General features: G+C 44.1%; 2 protein-coding genes across 2 annotated transcripts in view; one reads left to right on the forward strand and one right to left on the reverse strand.

The window, feature by feature from the left end:
• Positions 1-8838, forward strand: part of slc25a26 (solute carrier family 25 member 26) — a 59436-nt gene extending 50598 nt beyond the window's left edge. Inside the window, exons 9-10 of the mRNA XM_062416264.1 lie at positions 601-674; positions 8399-8838. Coding sequence (XP_062272248.1) covers positions 601-674; positions 8399-8495 — 171 coding nt within the window. The 3' untranslated portion in view covers positions 8496-8838. The remainder of the gene's footprint in view (positions 1-600; positions 675-8398) is intronic.
• Positions 8839-10985: 2147 nt separating this feature from the next.
• The window catches only part of lrig1 (leucine-rich repeats and immunoglobulin-like domains 1), a 37089-nt gene continuing 31361 nt past the window's right edge, over positions 10986-16713 (reverse strand). The window contains exons 15-18 of the mRNA XM_062416411.1: positions 15266-15700; positions 14913-15047; positions 14402-14689; positions 10986-13153 (exon numbers count right to left, since the gene is read on the reverse strand). Of these exons, the coding sequence (XP_062272395.1) occupies positions 12966-13153; positions 14402-14689; positions 14913-15047; positions 15266-15700 (1046 nt within the window). The 3' untranslated portion in view covers positions 10986-12965. The remainder of the gene's footprint in view (positions 13154-14401; positions 14690-14912; positions 15048-15265; positions 15701-16713) is intronic.

Here is a 16713-nt window from a genome sequence, read left to right on the forward strand (position 1 = left end):
GCGGACACCTGAGGATGTAGGAAACGCTTCACTGTTTCCTACATCCTCAGCGTGGGTTTGCCGTACACGCACCTACACACATAAACATTCTCCTGCTGCTGCTTATCCTCTTCTCTTCATTCTAGCCTCTTTTTTTTCTGTTTCACTCTACTCCACCACCCACCCACCCACACTCACCCAACCTCACTTAACTGCACTGGTTAGCTCTGCCACTCCACCAGTGATGGATTAAAAACTCTCCGGCCAGCAAAGCCGTATTGTCTAAATAGAAAGCACTAGACTGACGGCTAGTAGAGGGAGACGAGGAGAAGCCAGGGCCAGAGAGAGAGAGAAAAAGAGAGAGAGAGTGGGGTCCAGTGTTTGAGGTGTGCAAATGTGCTTGGGCGCCTGTGTGTGGGCGTTGGAGGTGTCACCTGCGCTGACACAGCTGTCCGTGAGGAGAAAATGGAGGGAGAGAGGGAGGTGGAGGGGGGAAGAAGGAAGCTTGAGCTCGAGGAAGACTAAACAGGGTGTCTGTCCGAATAGCAGGAAGCAAAGGAGACTGCATCCATCATCACACCTCTATTTGCTCACTCTCTCCCTCTCTCTCTTTCTCTACAGGCCGGGTCGACCGCAGCGAGCGGCAACATCCCTCTGGTGCTCTATGACGTGTGGAAGAATCGAGGGCTTACAGGGTGAGTGTGCGCGAGCATGTTTAAAGGGCCATCGCGATTGTTTAAAAAAATCCAAAAAACTCTTCTCCTTTTTACATAATTTGATTTAACTCGGCCCCATCCCTCAACGTAATCAAGTTCGATGACGGAGGCGCTGGCTCGCTCCTCTGAAGGATGTAAATTTACAACTCGCTGCTGAAAAATGAGATGCATAAAAGCTTTTTCCCCACTGACTTTTTCGTTGTCGTATTGATTAAGGTCTTACCGAGGCCAACTGGAAGGGGTTTATTTGAGTGTTTTGATGTGTTTATGATGCGCACCGGACAAAAGGCCAGGTCTAATGGGGCCACAGAGGGCTGCCAGCACTAACACAAACCCAGTGAGTAATAGGCCTGCTCGTGCACAACCCAACATCATTTAGTTAGGATGCACCTCAGTTTAATGCTCATAGCAGATTTGGTTTGGGACTTGGCAAGACACCAGTGGAACATCTTCTCTCCCCCCCTCCTTTCTCTCTCTCTCTGTCTCACTTGTAAACACAAACTACAGTCATATTGTTTGTTTGTGGAGGCCGCAGTGCTGGGATTTAATCAGAGAAACTGCCTTTTCACTTTCAGTTTTGTGTTTAATAGCAGCTCTGAGGTCATACCCCATAAACCGCTGTCAAACATCTGTAAGAGCCCGGGTTTCAGTTTGAATAAAGGTCACGCTCAAGATTACAGCACTATCCCAATGAGGCGGTAGTTGGCGAGCCCCTATGGAAAAGCCGAAATCCCACTCTCTCCCAGCTGCAACAGTAAGTGTTAATGTGCAGGAGAGCTCTTTGATGCCAGTCCCCACCTCTTGCACCACATTCGAACCTTTTGATGTATATATTTTTTCTCTCTCTCCTCTCTTTCTCTCTTTTGTTATCTTCTCCAGCTATCTTCCTCCTGCACTATCATTCTCACTTCAGCCCAGAGAACACGCACCATAAGCTCTCCAACTTGGTGTGAGCCCCCTGAAAATAATCTTCTCCCCCTTTGATATTAATGTAACCAAAGAGGGATTGTGAGAAGAAAAACAGCAACTGAGACTCAGAGACAAAGGAGAATGTGTAGAAAGTAGAAGGGGGGGGGGGGGGGCGGCGGGGGGGTGCCTGTTGTTCCGCAGGGCCAAAAGGCCTGGTGGTTGCGCTGGTGCATGCCTGATACAAATTGCTGGGGCTTTAAAGCTGTAATTATGGTAATAGGCCCAATTGCAGTGTAGTGAAGCTCTAAAGTGCTTCCATGTGTGTGCCATGCCCCAGAGACCCTGGGTTTAGGAGAGAGAGCGGCGCGGCTCACACCAGCCCCCCCCCCCCCCCTTAGAAACCTGCAAAAAAACTGCAGCAGGAAACATCGAAACAAAGACTAATAAGCAACATGTCCTCCAGCGTGCGTCTGCTTGGTGCTTTATGTAAACCAAAAAGTAAAAAAAAAAAAAAAAAAAGTGGCATGTTTATACAGAATAAACACAACAATGTAGAGACTGTATAGAAGCTTGGGAGAAATCGCAGCTCAATACACATTAAGTTTTATAAAGTGTTCTCAGTGTGAGGTCATGAAGCCTTTTCTAACTAATGGGAGAGAAAAAGTGTAACAGTGTTGGAGGAGCACACACACATCCCAGTTCCTCCTACAAACAATTAGAATAAACATAAGTAAACAGTAAATCGAATTCGAACAGTAAATACACACTGAGAAAATCGATGGGATGGAGCATTAAATTAGCTTGGCACCCACTTTGGTTTAACTGTACTACTACTAGAGAGGAGCCATTATTCAATGGGGATTTCCTATTACTCAATTCCCAGCCTGCAGTCGTATAACACAGATTTCAAACAAATATGGAATTCATTATGACCATTCTTTCAACGGATTTGATGCTGCAGCTCAAAGAAGGCACAAAAGAAAAAAAAACGGAATAATCTAAAGAGAAAAAATGGACTACAATGGCTGTCCTTTAAAGAGAAGCTGAATTAGATTTGCAGAGTTGGAAAACACTATTAAAGGATGAGACTGGCAATATTTTATATTTTTGAAACTGTCAATAATCCCCGTGAAGAGAGCAACAATGAGTCTGTCTCTCAGTAGGCTCGGACCTCCCCTGCTTCACATTAAAGACACTCAATCTATAAAAAAAAAAAGTTGAATATTTTTTAAAGTTTAACTAACCCCTTCCAGAAAGTTGGTCACTGTAGAAGCAAAGACTTTTTTTTGTGGGTTATATTCAGCACTGGATTTGATACGCTAGTGACTATATACAGTGTCAGCATGGTCTGTGTGTGTGAGCATGACTCAGATAAACTGCATCGCACAGCTTTCCTGGTAATGAACGAACAGGTCGGCGAGTTCAGACGTGTGGCTCAAGTTTTTTGGACACCGGTGGAGCTGTGTGGCACGGAGGAGTAAGTTATATCACACTTTGGCTGCACAAAAAAAATACTTGTTAGTGTTATCAACTCATTGTTGGCTTTAGTATTTTCATTGGATTCACTGACAATAAGAAAAATAAGAGAATATCGCCAGACTTTAAACAGGCCCTTTAAACAAATTATATTACGCAAAGTCCAGACGAATATTTCATCAGTTTTGATTAAAACCTACATAAAATATTTGTATTATTTCTCCTGTGAACAAACCCTGCAACAAATAAAGCCTTTTTATACTTCTTCTTCTCATGATTATTACATATTATAACCTCATCACTGCTCCTGCTTCTACATGAGAGCCTGAACTTTGCCTACTGAGTATTTAAAGATATCCGCCCTTTTTCTTCTTCATCAGCTTTTTTTTCATAAACTGCAGCTAAGACAATTTTTTTTTTTTTTTTTTAGCTTGCCACCATTCTTTTATACTCTTGTGTCAAGCTTGATACTATATTTAGGCAGATTCCTCAGGAGAGGTGATTGGCCGCACAATAGGGGGATGACAGATCTCAGCGGCTGGCCAGGGCTGTGATGTCAGAATGAGTCAGGGCACCCGCGGGAGCCGAGGGGGGAATATCTGAGCTCTGGCTCTGCTCTGACGTCTCAGTCCTCTCAGAGTCCACAGGTGGGCCTGATCCCAGACAGGAAATGTAACGCTAGCGGAGAGCTGAGACAAAACAAGAGCGTTGAGTTTAAAATTAGTTCATTCCTCACACCACTGGCGATCCCGGCCCTCACATGGGAAGACGGAGTGAAATATGTCACCGTGTGGCTGTTAAGCTGCTGAGTGTACAAGTTTTCCTCCTTTTTTTTTTTGATTTTGGGTATCCATGAATCATATTTAATACTGTTGTGTTAGTAATGCTGAGTACTTGTGTAGAGCAGGCTTGTGTTTCAGCAGATGGTGTGAGCAGATAGCTGCGTTGAGATGGAAAGAGCACGCTGAAGGGCAGGGCAACGTGCTATGACTAATGTCTCCGCATTTATTTGGTCCGGCTTAAGCATTTACACCAAACGCACTTGCATATTCTCTCACACACAAGAACACACACACACGCTCTTTTTTGTGAGTCCAGCCGCACACAGCTAACCCTTTCACTGACCGTCTCTTCCAAACACCCGATCCGGGCCGAGGCATTCTGAAACGTGGAGTCGTGTGAATGGTTGGGATGGCTGGGAGATCCCTGACATGCTTGGCACCTTGTACAGTTTTGCAGTTGACAAAAGCAACAAAGACGCATTAAGTCTGTTTGTGACCCAAATCTCAAATTTCCAGCGGAAGCATCCAAAGATAGTATCTTAATGTAGGTCAGTAAAAAAAAAAAAAAAACTAAGACATGAGCGTATGGACACAGCCTGCATAGAGTCATGGAAGTCAGCACAAAAGTCATTAGGCTTCATCAGCTTGTACTGTGCCAGTCCACTTAGAGGACGTTGAGATATCATTGAATACATGAAGACTTAGAGGAAAGGTCAGCAGAGGTTTGTAGGTTTCATCCTGTGGGAAACAGGAATGTCTGGACAAAATTTGACAGCAATCCAGACCCGGCAGACTGAGCCATGCTCTTAGTTATTGATAAGTAGCATTGAAAACACATTGACTGGACAAATAAATTCAAATTTTAGTCTTGTTGGCCCAGCAGGTGGTTTCATGTCACTGCATAACAGTTTGAAAGAGGCTGGAGAGAGTGTTAAAATGTATGTAAAATAATCTGTACTATAGCGTCTCTATCAGGAGTGTGTGGTCAGTACTTTCAGAAGATTGACAAATGCATCTCTGAAACCTGAAAACTTTTGAAGCTGAAGCCCAAAATCAACCTGACAAGTTGTCAGGTCTTCAAAACTCTTTCCATTTTCCTTGTGAATGCAGCAATGTGTTCGAAATTTACTTTTTGACTCACCTGCCAAGAGGACTGTTTGATGAAAAAAATCCAGCGGCTAAAATAATAAATTGCCTTTTTGTGTCACATATGGGTCAGTGATTTTTTTTTGTGTCCATAAAGGGGTTTAAATTTCAAAAAATAAACATATGAATACCTTGCATGCATTTCTTTTTTTTGTGGAGCCAGCATAACATTTCTGCTTTTAATCCATTTTGAGAGAATATATTAGAGGAATATAGCAAAAAAATGTCTAAGTGGTGTAACCATAAAAACTTACCAAATAATTCAACTTGTTTAAAATCATTAAATTCTCAGTAAAACACCATATTAACTAGTTTGGCATAATCTTACATTATAACTTGTTTATATTAAATAAAGGTAATGGAAAACAATTGTTCTTCTACATATTTCATTTAATCTGGGGAATCATGGTTACACCATTTGACATTTTCAGGAGCATTCAGTCTTACTTTTGGTAAAGAAATGGTGAAAATGTCATTTCAAATGACATGAAACCAATAAAAATACAAAATGTACATAATAACAAACCTGATGCTTCCTTTAAAACTATTTTTAAAGATATTTTTGAATTGCTTATCCTGCCAACCCTTATTTGTCACTGACCCATATACATTTGTCTCGTTACATTTCATTGAGATAATAAGATATTACTAGATATTTGATTAACTGTAGTTGATTTTGCCTACAGTAAGCAGTGCAGTGGTCAGGATGGTCTGTGGCTGCTGCTCCTCTACCTCACAGCGTCTCCAACGTTTCCTTCAGTGTTGTGGCACTGTTCAGACGCACATAAAATCAAATAAAAACCCACACATATGGTGCACATGAGTAACTTCCTGTGAGCCGTCATGCCAGATATTTTATTACATGACTATTTTGGTATGTTGGCGTTCGGCGGGTGTTTATTTCTGACCCCCGGTTACATCTACGTTCAAGAAGCTTCTTTACGGCCTCTGCTCAGCTGATGGAAACATAACCAACTTTTGTGATATTTCAAAAGTTTTTCGAGCAATGAAAAAGGACAGAAACATAAGTAGTAACACACACACACCCACACACACACACACAGATGATGAATGCAGATAGACATTTTGTGTGCGTAGACAGTTTTACGCACTTTCTCTCCACATACACACACATACACACACACACAAGTGCACAGTATTCTTCATCCATTACATCTGGCTTGGATCGGGCCAGACTCATGTGAGCGTGGGGGCGTATTTGGCAGACGGAAGGTGTTGGTAGGCAAATACACGGCGAGAGAAAGACAGACGGAGAGAAATGGGGAAATAAAAGCAAAGAAAGAGACGAGAGAGAGAAAGACAGACAGAGAGACAAGAAGGCAGATGAACCGAGCGGACAAAGCGAGCACGTGTCTGAGAAGTGGATGACGCAGCAAGAAAAGAAGACGGAGGAGAAATCCCCGAACAACTGAGCCAGCTGAGGGGGCCGTCGCTTGGAAAGAGAGAGAGAGAGAGAGAGGGAGAAATGGATGGATGGACAGCAGAGGGACATGTGTGGATGTCATCTGGCCATCAGTCATGCACAGAGAGGGGAGAAAGACGGAGGGGAAAGGGTGAGGGAGGGAGGGGGTATACGCTGAGAACTCCAGGGAGGCCCTAGGGTGGGGGGCTTGAAGCCTAATCCCAAAAACAGCTGTGTGTAGCAGAGAGGGGGAGGTTCTTGGGAGACAGGTCTCTCTCATGGCCCATCACATCCTTTGACCCCCGCAAACGTCAACAGCTCCTTGTTGGTGCTCCGTCGCTATAACTTAGGCGGCCTCTCTCATTCTTTAAAAGTGCCTCCACCAGCCTCATGTTTGACCTGTCCCCTCCCACCACCCCCCACCCCCAGAACCTCTGCACCCTTAACACAAGGCCCGGCTTCCATTACCTAGCTAACTTGATTCATGACATCATGAGATCACGCCAGAATCCATCCTCTAAGACTATAAGTTACACGCTTGTGTCTGACTCAGGTGTGATCCCTTAACAGACAGACTGTTTACTCAATCACCTGCCAAGTTTTTTTTGTTTGTTTTTTAAAGTGCCCGCCCTTTTCCAAACAGTTGCCCCTTTTCCAAACACAGGGCCGCTTCTCACATGGTTCCGTGTAACAAACCATCTGGCGCGTCAGGTTACGGCTTCCGCGAAGTCTCTGTAAATTACTCTCAGATACTGTCAATCAGCGCAGTGATATATGATCCAGTCTGAGCTTTCCTGAGTTCTGCTCACAGGAGATGATTAAAGCAAGAACTGGGAGTTAGGGGGAGAATAAAAAAATCCACTTACTTCTGTACATGTGACATGTGGATGCAGCCTCATTGGACAGAAAAGGAGCTTAGAACAGCTAATGCATATTCAGCAGAATGTTTAAACTTACTGTACGTTAGCCAGCAGAGTTGCAAAACTGGAACCACCCAGTCCTCTTTGATGTGACTGAGAGGTTCACACGAATACGAATAATCAGCTGTGCTTTCTACATTTATTTTAATTCCAGTCCCAGCGTTCATTTTCTTTCATCTCACCTTTTTCTGCTGCCGCGGACATATTTGTGTTTAGTCTTTGCAAAGTAAGCGCTGCACCGAGTCACGTATGTGATATTTATTAGCGGTTCAGACTTCTGCTAGACTCCTCTCACAGAGACTTTTTATATGGTTCCCTGATGTGTGTTAAAACTAAGCTTCAAGCTACAAGCCACAAGAGGCACTGCATCACTTTTAGAATTGTTCTGAAATCACAAAAACCTCCCCACATCCATTTTCTCTGTAACAAAAATTGTATTTTTAATCGCTGATAGTATTGATTTGATAAAAAACCCATCATTTATTACAGCTGTTCAGCTTTCATCAATCAAGTTTGCTCTCTACTATGAGTGTGCATTGATCATTGTGTCAATCATGAGCCAAATGCAAGTCACTATGAGCAATAACAGGGTTTTACATAACTTACTGAAAATGTTTTATCATGTGATTACTACAGACATAAGACTTTATTTATTCGATTTTTAACATAGACTGCGATTTACTACGGTTACAATATGAATAGCATCAAATCTACAGTAATGAAGCACAGTACTGCATTAAATAAAATAATCCAATAAAAGTGATTTTTATTTCCCATTTGTGTGCACATAATGCAGTCGGTCCTGGATCATACAGTCTACAGATGTGAAGCACACACAGATGAATACAATTCCAGCGTTTGATGATTTAAATGTTTTTTGGTTCAACATAAGAATTGTGTAAGGCAGTCTGTGTCATTGTGCAACAGTTTGCAAACTAGAGGCTCTGGATCAGTTTGAAGTAGAATAATGTAGAGGACTGGTTCCACCTTGAAATACTCTGGGCCTACGTTCGTATTTAAGCTCTCTCCCTTCTTCTTTTCCTGCAGTCTGTTTGCGGGCAGCGTACCGAGGATCACCTTCATCAGCGTTGGCGGCTTCATTTTCCTAGGAGCCTACGAGAAGGTCCGCCGCACCATGCTGTAACAACACTGCCTCTCTGACCGTCCCGAGCTCCGACTTAGTCGGGGTGCAGCAGGGAAAGCATCTCTGAAAGTAGCACCCTCGTCCCACAGAGGCCCCCCCCACGCGCCTCCATGCCACTTGGGGCCCCCGAGAAGCAAAGAACGGCTCCAGGGAAGAGTCGACCCAAGCCTGATGGCGTCACCCAGGGTGCTGCATTCCTGCTCATCAGTGCCCTGCTGGTGGAGTTTAACAGCAGCAGAGGTTTGGCGACATAGAAGCCACACCCTCACACAGACCTCATCTTTACTATTTAATGTATACGTGTGTGTGAATGAGTTATGCTATTAAAGACTATGTTTTTACGCTCTGAGTGAGGTTTGGTGATTCATTTGCTTCCTCGTAAGTTTCGTGATCATTTTTATCGTTTTATCCATATTTTTCTCCCCTGCTAAGCTGAGCCACCTGCGTTAAAGACCCAGCGGGGAGAGATTCATTAATGTCTCACCATTGTTACATTCCCACCGGAGCACAACTGAGCTCATCCACCTGCAAGAGCTCTACTTTTTATACTTAAGATGCCTTCAACAATAGAACACTTTGTTAAATTAGCAAGGCTTTAATTTTATGGAGAAGCCCCAGTTGTCCTGCACAAGCTGTCGTAATTCAGCGTGGGTTGTAACTATCATGTGTTTATTGTTTAAATATTTTATTAGATGACTGGAAAAGGTTGTCAACAATTTGTACGTGTGATGTGAGTTTTTTTCGACAGGTCTATCCAATCCTGTCTGAAAGTACAAGTCCTTATTCTCAAACGTGGGAACTTTTTTTTTTCTTTTTTCTTAAAGTTTGCTTATTTTCAAATAGTTCAGTTTCTTTCCTTACAGGCACCAACAGACCACTGATATTCCACTCAGGAATTAGCTGTTATTTCAGAGAACATCCATCCAAGTCAAAGATATTCTAGTGTTCACAGTAAGAATTGATTTTCACAGTGATTTCCACTAGGAAATTGTATATAATTAAAAAATAGTTAATAAAACAAAAGGTGTCTGTTATGCAACCAGTAAGCATGTTTAACATTTTGATTTGTTGTGAGATCAACAGGTATGTAGTTTCATTATAAATTCACTTTTTAAAGTCTGACAGCTCACTCAGCTCTGTTTACTGATACTTGCTTATTTACAGTAAAAGAGATGTGTATTCCTGAAAGATTCAGCTTCAGGATCACAAAAAAAGATATGTTCCCACTTATTACTAATAGAATTTATTCATGTAGAGATACCCAGCCATGGATATGTACAGAAATGTGTGTTATATCATTAATTATGATGACACAACATGACGATTGCAAGTGGCCTCATATTTAAATCTGTCTTTGAGTATTTGATCTTGTTTTATCAGAGCAGTGGTTCCTAATGCATGGACTACGGAATATTTGTGATCCGGCTGGAAGGAAAACAGAGATCCCTGTTGCAGCAGAGCTCAAGAATTGTGAGTTATATTATGTAATGTACAGAAATGATCAGGGTTTTATTTTAATAGTTCATATGTTTAAAAAAATAAGACTTATTCTGCTGTGGGGCTGCAGTACAAAATTGTTTTGATGGTCTCACCAAAATAAGAGCACACAGTTTTTAAGTTATAACTTGTTACAAGATTTAAACAAATCACTTCTTGATGTCTGAGAGAATTATTACAATAATTTGAGCTGGGACAGAACATAGAAAAAAACCCCACATCAAACACAGTCACTCCCTGGTGACTTTGCCACAATATCGGAGTGTTTTTCTTTCTTGATTTCCAGTGAATCACCTCAGTGTTGTCCTTCAGCAGTCAGGACAGAGGTAAAGCTCGAGACTTGTCAGGGACTGAGGGATACGAATGGTCTCACAGGTGGGAGTGTTTGTCATGCTGCTTGTCACTAGGCTGTTGGGCAACAATGGTCGGCGTGTGATTGGTGGAGGCCGCGGCCGAGGGCACGTCAATCATCCGGTGACAAATATCCATCTGGAATGCACATTCTGGCCAGCCACTGACCCTCAGTCAGCCTCGACTCAATAGAAAATATTTTAAACAGCCCGCAGAAGGAAAAAAATATGCCTGCTGTCTTTGGAGCTTCAGGGAGCCAGGAGACATTCCTGGTTGGAAGATTAGCTGTGTGTGTGTGTGTGTGTGTGTGTGTGTGTGTGTGTGTGTGTGTGTGTGTGTGTGTGTGTGTGTGTGTGTGTGTGTGTGTGTGTGTGTGTGTGTGTGTGTGTGTGTGTGTGTGTGTGTGTGTGTGTGTGTGTGTGTGTGTGTCTGTCTATCTAAAGCACAAGATACTCGACTGCTTTGAAGATCAAGGTCTCTGCATTTCATGTCTTAGTGCATGCTCCATTTGAATTGATGGCTTCTCCATAACCACTGTGACATGTGAGCAGTGCTAGACCACTGTCACACACACATAAAAAAGCATCCATTCATTCTGGTAAAGCAGACAAAATACTTCAAATAATAGCAAATGTGATTTTATTAGACACTTCAATGCCATGTTAGACACTTCACTGTTTTAGCTTTGACATTGGTACAATGGTTTCAGACAGTTTGTTTCAATAAATTACTCAGAACATGAACTGCACCTCTCTCTCTCTCATCCCTTTTACCTGCTACACTGGGATTGGTTTTCCAACAGGGAGATCTGATTGGCCTTGCTGGTAAAATTATCTCTGATAGGTGCTATCAGGTGTAACCAGAGGAGCGTGTCCTCTGGTTTACCTTGATAGGGCCACTGGTAACAGAACACAGTTCAGACAAGGGCACACCTGGGATCACATGCATACATCAGATGTAACTACTTTGAAAAGCTGCTGATTTGTGACCCAGTGTATCCAGGACTGTGACACAGCGTCTGACTGCATTTATCCTCCAAGTTTGGTTAGAGCAATGTTTCACAATTGAATTGACAGCATGAGTCTGTACCTATAGTTACCTCACACACGAGACATTATTGAATTGTAGTGATGATGGGAAAGTTACTCGGCTATTGTTAGGATGTGGTTGATCTGACTGAGGTGGTATACTGGCCTTTTGCTTGTGATGCACAACGTTGAGGCACATTACAGCAGTAACATAATGACATAATACAATGACGTCACTCTCCCTGATTCCCCACCTTTCTTTCTTAAATTCAAAGCATTTGGATTGTTTAATTGAGCATTCGGCCAATTAAATGTCAGTGTTCGAGCATACACGATTGTACGTTTTAATGTGAATGGGATGAAAAACACACGACAGGTGTGCTGTGTCCATACTGAGAGATCATTACTGGCTTTGACAGCTTTATAAGACACCAATGCAGCACCAAATCATTGATGTTTGACCACATTTGGTTATGAACTCACTTTTCTTGGACAAATCAAGAAACCGACCGCAGTCAAAGCACAGAGAAGAATCTTTTTTTCTCCCACATGGATCAGAGCAGCTTTGCAAGAACTGCAAAGTAGTGTAGTCAAACAGGTGGAAGAGCCTTAATGTTACAGAATATACCATCCACTTTTCTGTCAAAACATGTGGAATGTCTCCTGCATTCCTGTCGGCAGGTATCGAAAAACATCTGCCCGTTTATGAAGTGAGTATAAAAAAAAGTGCTTCAACTGACAAACACAAAAACATCCCACCTTGAACCATCTGACATACCGAAAATGACATCTGACATCAAAGCTCTTCCTTCATACATTAACTATGGATGTGAATTGTGTTTCTGTAAGGCCGTGGTTGGCAGCATTTGTCCCAAAAAACAAAAAAACAAAAACAAAACAACAAACATTCAAGTGCAATCAAGTGTTTTGTTTGCTATAAAGAGTGTACCAGTATCTCTCACGAAAAAGTCTCTTGTTATATGCTATTACAAGTTGAGTTTTCTTTGATCATGCAATAAGGCACCGCAGCTGAACGTTGGTAAAAGCTGAAAAAGGCTGTTTTTTTTGAAGAAAAATAAAAATACCATCACTCCTTTCTTTGTCATGCACAAAAAATTCAAATACTCTTTTGTAAAAGTTATATAATATATAATATAAGAAAACTCTTATGTACAGTCAAATGTCCAAAGGTATATTTCTTTTTTTTTACCCCCTGCGCATACATATACTGTACAAGATTCCCTACATTTACATGCTTCAAATGCAAGTCACATTTTCTGGAGCTAGAATTTTTTTTTTTTAATTGGTCACCTCCCAAGGAAAGGTTTTAACTATGTACAGCTGATACGCTCAGATGGGACGCCACCCACACAAGCTCCACCTTCAAAACTCCGGATGCCCCCTGCCCTTTTTCCCCCACTCCCGGCGTTCCCTTCACAGTCCACGACCGGGAGGCTCGGGACCGTTCGCCTCGATATTGAGGTAGCAGTTTATTTCCCAGTGCAAAAAAAAAAAAGAAAAAAAAAGAAGACGACGACAAGAAGTCCACTCAGCTACTTGCGAGTCCACGATTTTGGGCTGAGTGGAGCGCCTGCTAGTCGCTGGCTCTCCTTAGGGGGGCACTCTCATGCTGAGAGGCTCTGAGTGTGTGTCCATTGGACAGCAGAGTCTGCCTGAGCTCAGGCTCACAGTCACTGTCGAGGTGGCTCGTCAGCTTCACCGGCTTGTGGAAGGATTCCTCTTGTGATGGAGAGCACGCCGGCGTTTGTCCCGCTCTGCTCACTGATGAACATGACACAGTAGAGAGAGGAGGAGGAGGGAAGGGAAGAAGAAACAAGTCAATGATGTGACATGTGTGTAGACAAATATGCATTCAGCTTTAGGATACAGAGGTACTGGAATGTGTGTATAGGGCTGCATTGACATGTAAAGGTGAGAATTGGTATTTGAGGGCCAATTCCGCTTGCTATTACTCCTCCTGGATCTCAGAACAGGTCCAGGCGTGCAGCTGCAGGAGTTTGGCAGCAGCAAGAACCCCGTGTTTCTTTTCAGTGTTTTTAGAGAGATATCCTGAGCGGCTCTGGGCATGCAACTTTGATACACTGTCAGATGCTGGTAGGAGCCGATCCATCAACAATCATGTTCAAAGGAATCTGCCCTGACAAGGGTTCCTAAACCTTGATAAGTTTCTCATGGTATCACCTCGTATAAGTGATATTCCAAGACAAACAGTGATAGTTTGGGACTTTAAGAAGCCTGCTGGATTTATGACTATAGTGTTTCTGTTTATGGGATAATTGGCGGCATTTGTCAGCAGTTGTACTGCAGCTCCTGAGGCAAGGCTTTATGCTAACGTTTTTTTCCAAAGGAGAGTGTGTGTGTGTGTGTGTGTGTGTGCTCCTGAGTGAGATATTTAGGAGCACAGTGAAAAATGTTCAAGTAGAGATTTTAACTCAGTAATGCTCTGACTTCTCCCCAGTTTATCTTTCACACTAAGTCATTACTGTGTCTTACTGTCTTTAGCTCATTATCAGCTACCACCTGCTGCTGTTTCTGCTGTGCTGTGTGTGTGTGTGTGTGCGTACACCAAGGGCCTGATGCAACATCTGTATTCTGAGAGGACATCATTTCTCCGAGGGGAGCTTCGATGAGAGGACAGGAACTGAACTATGATTCACCTTTCTGTGTTGGACCGCAGTCAAGAAGAAGTGAATTCATGAATCATGAACAGTCCTCATCGTGTTTTTTAAAGTAGAGCTGCAAAAATGAGTCGGTTCATCGATTTAGACGATCAACAGTGACTGAACTGATTTGGCTACTGTGGCTCATCATTACCCTCATCTAACTTATTGAGGCACTGAACGGACTGGTGACGCTCAGATGAATGCCAACAGCCATGAGCAGCTGCTGTCAGACTCTGTGTGTGTGAAATGAAACTCAGTCTGCTGGAGCTCTGACTGTCACTACACGCTTACTCTCAGCCTTTTGTGTGGTACCTGTGTTGTAGCTGAGCTTATATTATCTGCTCACCTTTTCTATCATGTTGGTTCATTTGTAACACATTGTGGCTGTTTGGAAACGTGGATCCTTGAATGTCCTTCCGGATCCCGTTGGGCGTCCCGTTGCACAGCAGGGTCGTGTGTGGCCCCATGTCGTGCTGCTCCGCCGGGTGACAGTGAGAATAGGGTGGGGGGACGGAGTGTTGCTGGTACTCTATCCCACCGGTGGGGCCGAAGCCGTGGCTAAGATAGTCGGGGTCTTTCGAGTAGCTGTTGCCGTTCTCCATGCAGTCCGTACAGACCACTGCGCCGTCGAAACCTGCAGGCAGAGGAGGGGGAAAATAAATGCTTTGGAGGCAGAAAAATCAACAACTGTATGTCAACACTGTGGTCAGAGTGTCAGCTGTAATTATTTCTGATTCTGGCCAGACAGTGGTGAGCCTTTTTATGCAACGCGCTGGCTTTCGCTCGTGGGAAGTGGGAGAAGCTGCAGGGGGAGCGCAAACATTTGGAAAGGCAGAGACGGTTGAAGTGTTGGGTACCTGTTGTGTCTACGATGTGTCCGTTGGGCTGAGGTCCGCAGCCGGCCTCCACACGGATACACACGTCCTGCCGCTCAGAGAGAGTACCCTGAGAGGAGAGGTAGCTGGGCACATCTGGGGGAACGATGGTCTCATCTGGAGGAGACGAAAGCCAAACACAAGACGTTAAAAGCAGGGCTGTGGATGATGTGAGTTCACTACCTGCAGCTACCCAACTTCCTTTTTTCCCCCCACATAATGAGACAGAATAGATCCAATTAAAGCTGATCAATTACTCCATTAATCAAGCAACAGAAAACAAGCTGTTTTCTTTTCTTATGTGACATTAAACTGATTATTTTGGGGTCTCTCACCTGTGTTGGTGACGCTGCACTCCTCGCTCTTCTTCCTAGTCTGATAAATGATGCACACCCACACCAGCGAGGTCACCACGATGCTCGTGACCACGGCGATGACGATGATCCCTATGGTGATCGTGCTCAGCCCGGCCGGCGGGGCGCAGGGGCTGCGGCGCTGGGTCACCACCAGCTGGCTGTGAGCGCGCTCTGTCCCCAGCGTATTGGACATGAGGCAGGTGTAGCGGCCGGAGTCCTCCAGCGAGGCCGAGCCGATGACCAGCAGCTGGTTGCCCGGGGTGAAGTGGTGTCTGTCGGAGGGGTGCAGCGGCTGGTCGTTGCGCAGCCAGGTGATGCGGGGCGGCGGGCTGCCCAGGGCTTTGCACTGCAGCGCCACCGTGTCCCCGACGGCCACGTTGTGATCCTCCAGTTCCTGGGCCAGGTGGGGGGTTTCTGTGGAGGAGGAGACGGGTGATGGGTTCACGTTAAAAAAGCTTGAAGAATTGCAGGATTTCTGAGGTCAGTGTTATTCTACGGTGTCAAAGTGTCTCCTTTAGCTCTGTTTGTTCACAGTGTGGATTACAGTCTATGTCATCATGGTGATTCAGCTGCATGGACTGAGCACAAAGTGTGAAGCTCTGAATTTGATCTCCAGCCACTCAACGTCTCATCTAACAGTCATATTTATACATCTGGGGTCAAATCCAGAAAGTTGACTAAGTCTGGCGTCGGCTAAGTTCATCAAATATCTCAAACAACATTTTCTCACACACAAACACACTAACAGGATTTCTCTCGGGGCAAAATCCTCGAATCCTCTTCAGAACAATGTTTTCAGTGTCTCCCCAGCTACTTCACATTCTGGTGAATGGAGCACATTGAGCTGAGTGTATGTGTGTGTGTGTGTGTGTGTGTGTGTGTGTGTGTGTGTGAGTGTGAGTGTGAGTGTGAGTGTGAGTGTGAGTGTGAGTGTGAGTGTGAGTGTGAGTGTGAGTGTGAGTGTGTGTGTGTGTTTTAAGGTAGGCCTCTCCTCTCAGAGCTGAGCACTTCCCCTCACAGTGGGACATACACAGATTAAGAGATCTCACTTAACCCACTTCAGTCACCCCTCTCTCGCTCTCTCTCTCTCTCTTCTATCAATACTTTCTCTCCCTATCCATCAATCTCCCTCTCCTCTCTCTCTACAACTCTCCCCTCTCGCTTAACTCTGAAAAATCCCACTCGCCTACCTTCCCCCACACACACACTCCAACTATTCCAGCTCTTCTTTGGCTCCCATTCCCCCCACAATCCCTCCACCCACCCCTCCGCCACTCTTTTCCAGACAGGGGCCCCTTGACTGCAGTCTAAACCCCCTCCAACTCTCCTTCTCCTCCGTCTCTCAAACCCAAACACCACAGATTCAGTGTGTAGGCATGGTCACTCGCTTCAATATTTTACATTGTTGAGTGGATTAGCACCCGGTT

The sequence above is a fragment of the Scomber scombrus genome, chromosome 3, assembly GCF_963691925.1.
Source record: "Scomber scombrus chromosome 3, fScoSco1.1, whole genome shotgun sequence".
Lineage (NCBI taxonomy): Eukaryota > Metazoa > Chordata > Actinopteri > Scombriformes > Scombridae > Scomber > Scomber scombrus.